Source organism: Parambassis ranga, chromosome 5 (assembly GCF_900634625.1).
Source record: "Parambassis ranga chromosome 5, fParRan2.1, whole genome shotgun sequence".
In the NCBI taxonomy this organism is placed as follows: domain Eukaryota; kingdom Metazoa; phylum Chordata; class Actinopteri; family Ambassidae; genus Parambassis; species Parambassis ranga.
The window spans coordinates 11,214,835-11,227,545 of NC_041026.1; the positions used below are offsets into that span (position 1 = coordinate 11,214,835).

At 40.8% G+C, this 12,711-nt stretch overlaps 1 protein-coding gene across 2 annotated transcripts in view; it reads right to left on the reverse strand.

The window, feature by feature from the left end:
* Positions 1-12,711, reverse strand: part of arhgef10la (Rho guanine nucleotide exchange factor (GEF) 10-like a) — a 117,545-nt gene that overhangs the window by 11,925 nt on the left and 92,909 nt on the right. For both annotated transcript variants that reach the window (XM_028405651.1, XM_028405649.1), the window contains 3 exons: positions 9,200-9,417; positions 8,232-8,389; positions 4,946-5,088 (listed from right to left, as the gene is read on the reverse strand). In XM_028405651.1, the coding sequence (XP_028261452.1) occupies positions 4,946-5,088; positions 8,232-8,389; positions 9,200-9,417 (519 nt within the window). The remainder of the gene's footprint in view (positions 1-4,945; positions 5,089-8,231; positions 8,390-9,199; positions 9,418-12,711) is intronic.

A 12,711-nucleotide genomic window follows, 5' to 3' on the forward strand; every position in this document is an offset into this window, starting at 1 on the left:
AGCAGAGCTAAAGCCACAAACACTGCAGCTGGTCTGAACAGCTCATTAGTCCTTCATTACACCAGGTGACAGAGTGTCTTTGTCCTTTGCCGAGTGCTAAGTCCACATCTCTACTCTGAGGGTGAAGTGGATATGTGAGTGATAGGCCAAAGCAGGAGGAGTAAGAAATAGTAATGGGAAGAGGAAGGAACAGGGCCTGCCAGTCAGTATTGATCAAAGCCTGTGTGCCCCAAGCATGTCCTGCTTTGTTAAGGCCGGCTCAGAGGGGAGAGACTGAGATCTCTGTAGAGAGTTAAAGTCTAAGGAGCTCTGTAATAAACACGGAGATTGGGCCCTTGAAAAGACATCTGAAATCCCAACCCGAATGTTGTCATGTCTGAGCAAAGTGATTTGTGTAAAAATCAAAAACAAACAAACAAAGTTCCGCATTATCTTCAGACTCAAATCAACCCCCGCTGTGTGACTATCAGCAAAATCAAATATCACTTGATTGGTTGAGATTTTCTTCATTTTCTTCCCAATTAAGTTGTTTCAAATTCCCATTGTGTTGCTCGATTCCTGCAGCTACAGAGCCCCTTTAGTCAGGCTGATGGGATTGTAAATGCCATTTTGTCATTTTTGTGATGAGTGAATCGGTTATCACATATCAGAAAGTGGCACTGCTGGCCTTGCTTTTCAGGTCATATGTTTGCAGTACCCCAGTTGACCACTGGGACTGTAAAACTGACCACAACATCTCTGCTTCTATTTCCATTTTAGTCTCACTAGCGATTGGGCTGCAGGGATGGTAGCTACATGCCATGCTAACATAATAAATCATAATACCTAAACACCTGCATGTGATCCCTGTAACTGTGATCTTGTTAACATATTTACTATCTATAGATGTATAATAATGTATAAATACAAGTAAAAAATTATGTTAATTAAAGTAATGAACACCAATAGTGACCTAAAAGTCAAATATATAGTCTGGTTCATCAAAACATTCAAATTCCAAGTCCACACAGGGCGGCCATCTTGAAAATGATGTCTACATAGGTTGGACTAAACAATTTTGTTTCCCTTAATTAGAATGAAATGAAACTTGGCAGAGATAATGTCCACAAGCTTAGCTACAGCTTGATATAACTTGGGTGCTTCAATTGCATCATTTCAAGAAGATATTCATTGTAAAATTGTAAATTTGAAACAAAATTTATTGTTCATTTTTGCTTTGTGCCATCTTAATTTAGAAAGAGCCAGAGGCATAAAATCTAATACTTGCACATATAAGCAAATCTCCCAGGTGTTCCCTTTATTATGACACCAAAAGTATTCAAATGCACCTTGTGGTTGCTGAGATATACTCAATTCATTTTGGGCCATGCCATTCCTAAGCTGATGCCTTAAAAAAATAGACTGTGGGGTTGAAAGAGTTAAGATTTAGCATTTAAGGGCCCAAACATGCCAAACTATTGGTAAAGCTTGTGTTGCCACACCAAAAATATGCATACAATGACTAATTAACCTGCATCTGCATGGCATGAAATAACTCTCCACACCAGCAGGTGGCAATAGTCTGTATTTGTCAGTGTCACCAAAGAGGTGTAACTATTGGTGCGTTTACATGTTCAGAGGAAGATAAAAACAGGGAAGCCTGGTGTGATGTGTTGCAGTCTGCTAGAAGTGCTAGCTTGACTGTAAGATGAGTCTTCCTTCCTAGTCATTTACTATTTAAACCTTGGTGCTAATATCAAACAGAACTGTCAAAGGCTTCATTTCGCAGCTTTGTTACACAATATTTGCATCATCAGACTGACGCCACATTCTAACAGCTTTTAAGCTGTTTCTGATGGATTCCTTCACTTATTCTCACCATTGTGTTATTGAGGTTTTGTCAGTGCTATCGTTTTCTTTTACTCTTCTGGGTTGTGGTGAACATAATCAATTGCTGCAAGTCTGAGTCCGCACAGAAGTGTAAGTGTTATGATCATCATCATCTTTTCACACCATAGGAAGTAAAGTCGTGTAAGGTAAGATTCAGATTTCTGTGCCACTGAGTGTGGAAATTTAAAAGGAGACTTGTGATAAGCGGCGGGGTTCAGGATCAGCTGCATCAGAATGAGACAGGGCAGCATGTCCGGCGAAGTCATGGATAAATGATTCAAAAGTACAGCAAATCTCACAAAGTGGCGGACATCCATGAGGGAAAACAATGGGATGAAGTGAAATGAATATGAGACCACGACCCTGTAGCCTTGCACCGAGTCATATCTTTTTCCTACAGGTGCCAAATACAGCTTGTCCAGATCTTGGATATGCACTGAAAGCCCTGTGAAGTCAGCCCTCTTGAGTCCATATTAGTGAGGAAGACAAGGTTAGCAAAGAAGAAACCAGAGCTGACCTGTTAAGCTCTGTGGGAGACACACTGAACCAGAACTGTGCCTCTTCTGCGTGGCCATTCAGCTGATTAAGCTAGTGTCTCAGGAGGACCATGCTAGGGAAAAGAGGTGAAGGAATAAAAGGAGACATCTCTACCTGAGCTTATTATGTGGAACTTGAAGCAGGCTCAATAAGGACCTGTCTCTGTATTGATCGTCCTCATTTGTCTGCTGCTTCTTTTAATATATGTGCAATTTTTAAGAGGAAAAAAAATGCATATTTAGCTTCTGAACAAACAAAATCAGTTTTATTGCTCCTATTTCTCTCTTGTTTTTCGTGTTGGTAGTGTTTTAGTTTTTAGGATGATATTCACCCAGCAAAGACTTTTTCAGCGTAAACCCTAGACATTTATACGCATCTGGGGAGATGTAATTAAGAGGTAATGATTTGCCGTTTGACTCTTGAATTCCATATTAACATTACCCAGAAGAGTTTGTTTTTTGTCATTTATTCCTACCAACAACAGCTGAGGCACCCTGCTATATGAGCCATACGGACGATCACCCCGGAAAGCATGACAGAAACAACACACAGGGTGATATTCCTGGAGATAACGCTGCACATTCCTGCGCCACACCTCAGAGCGCTACCGCACAGCGAAGCTCATTTGTGTGTGTGAGAGCTCCAGCCAACACTGTGTGAAACTATGAGCGGCCCGACTCGATGTCCACGCAGCAGCTCCAGGCAGTAAATCTTGATGACATCACAGATTATAAAAGCTGGCTCTCTAAGGTTGTGTGCATACATCTTTCCGGAAAATGAAAGAAGAGGTGAATTTCCTCAAATGCTGAGAAACCAAAAAAAAAAAATATAATATTAAAATTAAATGAATACATGCATTTAAAAACTCTGCTGGATCAGTGTATGGACTTGACCGTACATATCAGGACGGAAAAAACATTAATTTCCATGTCTCTGATGGCGAAACACTCACATGAATGTGTTGTACCACAACGTCTGACACATTAAAGAGGTAAGATTTCCTCTGGAAATACAATGTTTAGTTCAGCTCAACAGTGTGAAACAGAAATGGGATAACATACCCAACTAATAACCGACAATCAAATTAATTAATTTAGGATTGATTCTTCATGACAACACTGATTACTTGTTCCACCATTGGTGTAAATAACCGTTGCTAACAGTAACACATGATCACATTACAGTGAATTTGGCCATCATGTTGCGTTGCAGCATCAAAGTGTGATACTGAATGGTCTGTTAGCGCTGGTTTTGGTATCTGCTATCCAGTTAGCTGCCTGCTAAGTGTATCTGACTGATTTCGGTTACAGCCACATAGCTCTTTGTTAACCCTATAAGGCAGTATTAGTGTGGAATGTCTAACTCATTCTTAACAACATGTTTCCTTTATAGGTGTTATAAGTGCTTTATAAGCAATATCATCATCGTCATCCCTTGAAATTGTTTTGAAAAGGCAGGGTCACTTTATGGGTCAACATTTCTGCGCTTTGTTTATGTGCCTGTGTTTGAGGTCCATATGCTGTAAAACTGATGGATTTCTTTTAGGGCTGCAATGATTAGTCAACTAGTCGACTAATAGTCCACACTAAAATTCGTTGACAACAACTGACGTCACCGCATGGCGCGCAAGTTAGGGTTTGGTGGTATCCAAATTTTGATACAGTCAAACGCCCTGCACATTCAGATTTAGAAAACTTTATTTGTCCCTGAAGGGAAATTTAATTTTAAATTTAATTTTACCCCGGCATATGGGAATACAGTGACCTGAGTTCTGCAGGTATTTTTTTTTACCCCCCCCCCCCCCCAAAAATGCCCCGTGACAATAGTCCCTACAAGTACAATTTGAATATTGAATCAAATAAATTACAAGTGAGGACAGGTCCGCTGCAGCTACAGCCCATAGATGCCACAAGTGCGCAACAAGATGCCATCGCTTCTCCCTGACTAGAGGCTTGAACTTCTCAACAGCAATTAGCGTTATTAAAATGGGATGAGCCAGTCCCGATGTGTTTCTGTTTTGTTTTTTTTAATTTTATCATGTTAAAAGCCTTGTGCAGTATTTATATTAGAAGTTACATCTCTTTTCCCCTCTTCCTCTCTCTCTCTCGCTTGCTTCCCTGCGCTGTCATGTAAGGACGCCATGTTCATAAACTTTATCAAACAACCCAAAAAGTGTAACGCATTTGCAGCGGAGAATGATTCTCTGGCTCGTGTTGTAGCGGGATGATTGGGACTTGATGTGGGAATGGGTGATGAGCGGACACACACACACACACACACACACATACACACCCTGGGATTGTGGCCCAAGATTTTCAGCTTTAGACATTGAAGCGGCAGCATGGAGGCAGGTGAAACAATGACAAATTAGCGGTCCAAAGTAGTCGACTATTAGTCGACTAGTCATTAAGGCAGTCGATGACTAGTCGACTATTGAAATAGTCATTAGTTGCAGCCCTAATTTCTTTAAGCCTTCTTAAGCTAAACTCTGCCTTTGCAGTAACAGTGTAAACTTGGGACATTATGTTCAGTTGGTTACCTGAGTGGTGAGGCTGAAGGTTTCCACGACGGTGACAGAGTTCCCACAGCTTGCCCACACAGTGTCATCCAACACCAGCAGCGTCCGAACTGGCTCTGTACCCAGGCTTACACATCGGCAGGACTCAGGGTCCCAAAGATCATCTGTGGTGAAAAAACAGTGGACAAAGAACACAAACAGTGCTCAGAACCACAACAGGGACATCACAGAGATGTGGAAATCGCAGGCTATTATCACAGCCAGCCTACAGTTAAATTAATAAACACTGAGCACATGCCCCACTTCTATTGGAACACTGTCACATTGGCAATTAAATTCAGTTCTTCCCACTAGCACCGCAGCAAGTTAGCTTGGTGTTTATTTATTTAAAAAAAAAAAAAGGCAGGACCCTACTTGAAGCTATTTAACATTGTTGAGCAATTACTGAAGCATCAGTGGAGAGGGTTCACAGCGGAGGCTTATTTTCTTTCACTCTAATGAACAAACAACCATGTGAGAGAATATGAACTACAGGTTGACTGAAGACTGTTGACTTTCATTTGAAACACCACACACTGTGAGGCGCCGCACACTGTGCAGCCCAGTGTTTACACCCCTGCCACACACACACTAATAAGTCTGTTTTTTTTCCCCCATCTTTTTCATCTCTCTGAAAAGAACTTTGACTCTCCATGTCAGGTCCTCTGTTTTAGCTTCATCAGTGTGGAAATTAAGCAGACCTTTTTTTTCTTTGAGGTTTAATCATAGGGCAAACGCCAGAGCTAACACGGAAACACATTATAAACTGAATTGCATAAGCATTTCCTTTGCTATGCGTTAATGGAGCAAAATTAGAGGAGGGAGTGCACCCAGCCATTTAATTAACATTTTGAGTTGTTTATTTCTGCCTTTCATTGGAGAATAGCTTCACAATGCCTTCTGACTTCCACAGGTTAATTGTTTGGCATGTTATAAAGGTCATTTTTCCACCTTTTCAAAATTCGCTCTGATAAACGTCCCTCTGGCCCCTTTGTGTTGAGCAAGGCCATGCAAGTGCTCCTCTGTGTGTAACACAAGGAGCAGGAATGTCGCACAAAAGCAAACTTCTCGGCAGCGCGTTGTAAAATATTTTCATTACAAGCCGACGCCATGTTTGATCTGCGTATCTCAGCGAGGGAAGTTGGGGCAAATTGTTTACTAAGTAACAGTGTGTTTCATGTGTAAATATGCCTTTTGATACAGTCTCAACTAAAGGCTTGGAATTTCCATGCTGCTGCAGACTTGTTTTCAGACAGTAGCATGCTAGTCAAGGGCATAAATCTTTAACAGATGTGCCGAATCCACAAACATTCCTCGGCACCCTCCAGAGCTTTTCTCCTGTCCTTTTTTTATACACAAAGCATGAATGGTAATATTTAATCGGCATGCAGCAGCTTGGTGTAATTAATCATCCTTTCTGCTTGGGAGGAGAGAGGAGCGCAGGAGGCAGGCAGGCACGCTGACATACTGCGGCCAGGTAAAAAGAACCCAGTGATAGAGCTATTGTGCTCCCGCTGGCTGTAAAGGCTGCAAACCACTGCTGAGATGGTGTTAAGCCCCCTTGGCCTTGTGTAATGCCTGACTAAACATGGCATGCCATCTACCACATGGTGAAGTGTTATGTTCATACTTACAGCAGGCATGAAAATCACCAGGAATTGGAAGTAAAGTGCAACAAAAGGGATTCTGAAGCAGTACTTTGAAAGAAAACACAAAATGTATTTCTGAATTTATATAAATATACACTACTGTAACAAAGTTTGGGGTCACCAGGCCAGTTCTATAGCTTTTCTGATCAGTATAACAGTTCAGCTGTGCTAACGTCATTTCACTGGAGTTTTCTAATCATCAATTAGCCTTTTTAACATGATTAGCTAACAGTGTTCCATTACAACACAGGAGTGATGGTTGCTAGAAAAGGGCCTCTGCATACCTTTGTATATATTCCATTAAAATCAGCCTTTTCTAACTAGAATAGTCATTTACCACATTAACAATGTCTAGACTGGATGTCTGAGTACTTTAATGTTATCTTTATTGAAAAAAACAAAACAAAGTTTTTAAATAAAAAATAAAGACATTTCCAAGTGACCCCAAACTTTGGAACCGTAGTGTATATATTTAAAAATTGTCTGTGGATGCTCTTATTCATCTAGGTCATAGAAGCCACTCAGGCGAGTGGTGAAATATCTTCAAAAAAAAAAAACAATCCTTGAGTCCAGTTGCCTCGATTTAAACTCTTGGACATATTTGAAAATTATGACAAATTTACAGGCCGGATTCATTAAAAGAAAATGGAGTCGAACTTAATTAACTTGGGCAATCAAAAGGTCTTCTGACACTGAGTTATCCCGAGCAGACAGCAACTACGCTGGCAATTTCTGTCACTTTTAAAACCTCCAAACTGCAGTCATACTTTCTTTTCACAAGCTCAATGATGTCATTTTTGATACGTCTATTAGGGACACAGTGAGGAACAGTCATTGTCTACCTAGGTTGCAGATACATTCATCTTATTAGCTGATGGCCAATACATCAATTATGATGCCTTGTCAAAAAATATTGTGCATCCCTAGAATACTTTCAAGATTAAAGATAGGGTAGGAGATTTTGAAAACTCAGTGAGAGTCAGCCAGATTTGGAAAGTAAATACGTGCCCCTTTCTCTAGCCACGCGTCCCAACCACATGGACGCGCATTACCTGAAGTCGAGCTGCGGTCTGTGTCTTCGGCCATCATGCACGTACCTCTCTGGTGCACGCAGAGCAGGAAAAGAGTGACAATCAGTCAATACTCTGCGCAGGGTCCACCCGGAGGATTGGCTGATGTTTTTAGCGTTTTATAGCTTCCACAGATGATTCATATTCTTCATTTTAATGCAAAACAGAACTAATCGGTTGCTATTGGATTGTGGAGAGAAGTTACACTAATTTAACAAAAAGCGCATCAGAATGAAATCTCTTACCCTACCTTTAGAGTAAAAAAGAAAAAAAAAAAACATTTTCCTTCTGGAACCTAATAACGTCAGTAAATCTTCTATACCTGCTGCTTTTAAAGGAACAAACAGTTACTTTGTCTTTCTCACAAAAAAAAATTTGTATAAGGTGTCTAAAAATATTTTCCCAAAATGTTAACCCACACCCTATCTCTAACATATGGCCCTATTACACTGGAGACACACACATCACACACACCAAAAGTTGCAGCTCTGACACTCACTAAACTGCAGCTATCAGTCTAGAAAAAAAACAACCTCAGGACTGTCTTACCGCTGTTATTTCTTCCATAAACCATCATGTTGCCGTTCCGCAGGCCTGCAAACAGGAAGCGAGGGGAGTGCTTCAGGCACAGCACAGGGCAGCCCTCTGTGTTATGGAGGGTCAGCAGGCACTGTGCTGCAGTGTCCACGCTGCCATAGACCAGCACACTGGAAGAACAAGAGCAGCACAAGCCAACATGATGAATGAACGTCGTTTGAAATGACAGAGTGCCTCGTTTTCATGCAGTTTGATTTAACAGAGCACAAAGCAGTGCGTATGTGGAACCACTCCGTCTTTCCCGTGTTTGAAATGCCATCTGAACTTTGCTGCATCTTATTGTCTTCTTCAGAATGACAAATGTTCGTCGTTGTTTGTTTCTCTCTGTCTGAGAAGAAAATATTAAGTAGCATTGGAGCTGACAGGCTTTCGAGTGCACTAAAATGCTGAAACTGTTTTTGTGTGTTTTTTTTCCTCTTTTCCCCTGGACAGACACTTACACTGGAAGAGACCCGAGTCAGCACAAACAAACCGCTGACATACGATAAACGACAAACACTACTGTTAATGAAAATTACAGAGAAATGGGTAAATCTGATTCTCCAGAGTATTCTCTGTATGAAAAAATAATTTATTCACTGTAGCTGTGACAGAGGCTGAGATTAAACCCATCCTCCAGTACACACAGTAGGGATCAAAAGGTTTATTGGATTTGAAAATGAAACCGTAATCTTAACAGAAGTAGCAGAATTGATGCGGCGATGGGGTATCAACTCTGATTTCTTGCTATGATGAAATCAAACAAGCAAATCTATACTGCAGGAAATCTCAGGAGACTGTAACAAAAGATAATAGAGTATATGTTACAGCACAAGATATATACCTTTGTGTTCCTGTCTTTATGTTTGCCTTTTATGTTTTAAAATAGAATATATAATTTGACCTTATTCTCAGCATCAAAACTCTTTTTCGTCTCTCACCGTCCATCGTCTAATCCCACGCAGATGTTGGCGCTGATCCCTGAGGGCATCCTGTGAACTCCCGCCTCCACAGCTTCCTCTGTTGGAGAAGGTAACGGCACATATTCCAGGCATCGAACGGCTGAGCCTACCTGCAGGCTCTTTACAGCCCTTGGCATGGGCCTGTTCAGGGAAAATAACTCTATGTGCCCTTGAGAACCCTCTCCTCCACCAGCCACCTGTAGAGAGAGAGAGAGCGGGGGGGGGGAAAAAAAAACTCAACTGAAGAAAGGTCCAGACCCCATGTTAAGTTGTACCGATGGACTGAATCCTAATGCCAGAGGTAGTCTACTATTCTGCTAAAGGTAGAAAGGCACAGAGAGAGAGAGCAGAGAGTGGCCACACTTAGATCATGCTTGCCATGTGTGTCTTCATCAAATCAGAGGATAACATGTCTTTGGTTAAACGTTCTCTACCTGTCAGCGATGCAGATTAAAACAAATCACATCCTTTCAGACTTTGTCATTTGTAGCCCACACTTACTATTCTGATTATCACTTTGAATTTTAAACACACTGAAATGAAATGGATTCGAGATGTCATCTCCGGAACATCAAACAAATCTTAAAACTTTTCATCAGTGAAGAACAGAGAGGCTCTTGTAAGTTTCTGAAAGGCTTTGAGCTGGTTTAACAATGAGGGCTTTTTTTATGAGTTTACAAGATCAAGTGACGGATCTATTGCTGGAGTCAGTTCATGATAAAATGAAAATACATTCATTTTCAATTAATTAAACTGACATCTGATTTCAACATGTGTAAGGTCACAGTGAGCACTTAAAAGGATGCTAAAGGAATATTCACAGGCAGAGCTGTTTCAAAGCTGGGGCAGTCCGACTCGACCAATCACCAATACAATAAAAGACATAAATATTAGCCCTCCTTTGAAATTTTTTTTTTTTTTAATATTTCCCAACTGCTGTTTAATCAAAGAAATTGTAACATATTTTTTAGTATAGTTTTTCCCTTGAGAAAGCTTCAGTTACTTTGATTTGCAGTTTTCTTCACACAAAACAAAACCCAGTCGATATTGTTAGCCCCCTGAAGTGTTGTCTTTGTTTAGCCATACTACAAATCACTGTTATGCAGTGATATTATGTAGTCTATGCTTTAACTGTAAGCATTTGATTTGCACTTAAAAGTGAGGATTGGTATCTCGCAGTACACACCCTTGTAAAAGCATCCTAGCAAAGGAAAGAGAAATAAGTTTAGACTTGAATAAAGGATTACTGATGCCTACAAAGCAGGAGAAGGATATACAAGTTTATCAAAGTGCCTCCAAGTTTCAAAGACTCATGTGAGAGGTATTATCTCGAAGTTCAAAGAGAGTCAAACAGGGCAGAACAAGACTGACAGAAGTAAAAAGAGAAAGTTTTCAAAGGTTCTGGAAAGACAGCAGGTTAGAGATGTGTCTAAAGAGTCTCTAACAACTGCCAAGGCACTAGTGAATGATTTAGCCAAGTCTGGAATTGAATTGAATTGAATTGAATTGACAGTCACTAGAGTCCACATGGACTGCCAGGATGCAGACCAAGAATAATTCAATTTCCACAAAAAAAGACACCAAACACAGAGTTAAGTATGCTAGGGACAACCTGGAGAGAGATTACACAAACAGGAAGTGTGTCATTTGGTCAGATGAAACAAAACTGGAGCTCATTGGTCAGAGATGAGGCCTTTGTTGTGTTGGAGAAAGAAGGGAGAGGCGTATAACCCAACAAACTCAGTCCCCACAGTCAAACACGGTGGTGGCAGTGTAATGGTGAGGGGATACTTCAGTGCGTCTGGAACTAGGAATCTTGTCATGGTAGAAGACATCATGAAATCTTAATATCTTGAAGCAGTCAGCAGAAAAACTGGGTCTTCTCTTCCAGCATGACAAGGACCTGGTCTCTTCTAGTGAAGAACTACCTCCAGGAAAGCAAAGTGAGAGTTATTAACTTAAATCCGATTGAAAATCTGCAGAGCGCACCAAAAACCAGGGTCCATGGCAGGAGACCATCAAATCTGTAGGAGCTTGACATTCACCAAAAAAAAAAAAAAAAAGGCTCAGCGGACATGCATCAAACGTGATAAAAACCACCAAGCAACTGCAGGCTGGTATCAAACAAAAAGGAAACATAATGTAGACCTTGTTATTTTTGGATAAATCATTTTGTTTGTTTGTATGAGATAAAAAAATGTACGCTTTCTGAATAAAAGTAGTATGCTTGGAAATGTTGTGTTTAAATGTCTTTGCTCTGTTACGTATTTGGAAAAGAATGACATTTTCATAGGGGGGCTAATAATTGTGTTTCTAACTGTAGACGCCTGTTCTTTGTTGAGGAGTGAATGAACAAGTTGTGAAGAAAAATATTCCTACCAAAGAAGAAAGCATCCTTAGATGTTCAAAAAAAAAAACAAAAAAAAAAACATCCACCAATCATAACAAGCTTCCCACGCCGGCTCACACCCCATAGGTGGACTGTCGGCCTCGATAGAGGCTTGATTTCCTATGCAGTGCATTCATATTGGCCTGTGTGTCAGCCTGTCAATGCAGATGCTGAGAAAACTAAGAACGCAAGAGGCCCTCCAACCTATATCTGATGCAATTCCAATTAAGGTGGCTTTGCTCTCATTCCCAAACAATTAAAGTGTCGCTGTGGGTTTTCAACATGATTTTCCTCATTACTCCTCAGCGAGGCCGAGGTGGATGTTCAGACGGAATACAATGTCGCTCGTGGAAAAGAAGCACAGCTGCTGCTTGCTGCAAGACAGCAAAGATTTATTCCCAGTATGAATCACGTTGTGTGAATGTGACATGAGCTAAATATAGTCTTTAGCTCCTCTCCTCCACGCTCACCCTTATTTGCATGCAATCATTTGTTTGATTTGTATCAGCGTACAGAATCTGGACAGGAGCAATCCTTTCGGCTCTTGAGAATAAGCCAGAACAAATAATGGTCTGTTGCACAGGGTGAAAAGAAGATAGGGAGGACTTATCTTGCAGCAAGAAGCCTAAAAAAAAAGAAAAAGAAAAAAAAAAACATAGCTTCCAGTGACTGTGGAACCAGAGCCAGAAGCATGCCTCCCCCTCAGCCAGGCTCCTCCACAATTCAGACATTCCCATGTCCAATTGTACCTTACAAACCCCTCCACAACAATACACTTGATAAAAAAACTGCATCCTGACAAAGTCATAATCACTTATTTAGAGGAATGGATGTCTGGACTTGTGCCCTGGACAGATTCTTTGCCTGAGAGGACCAAAGACTTCCTAGCAGTAAATGCACTGCCAGCATTAATTAGATTGCTGTGGATGCAGTGAGGAAGCGTGGGACAACGGACATGATGGTGCACAAAGCCAAAATTCATGGGGCACCAGACTGATGACTTACTCTGAAACAGATGCACTTTAAGTTTCCCTTCACTGACGTGTAAGATTAATATTAACTGACTGAACAGGTGTATAGAACTATTTATTTATTAATTAAT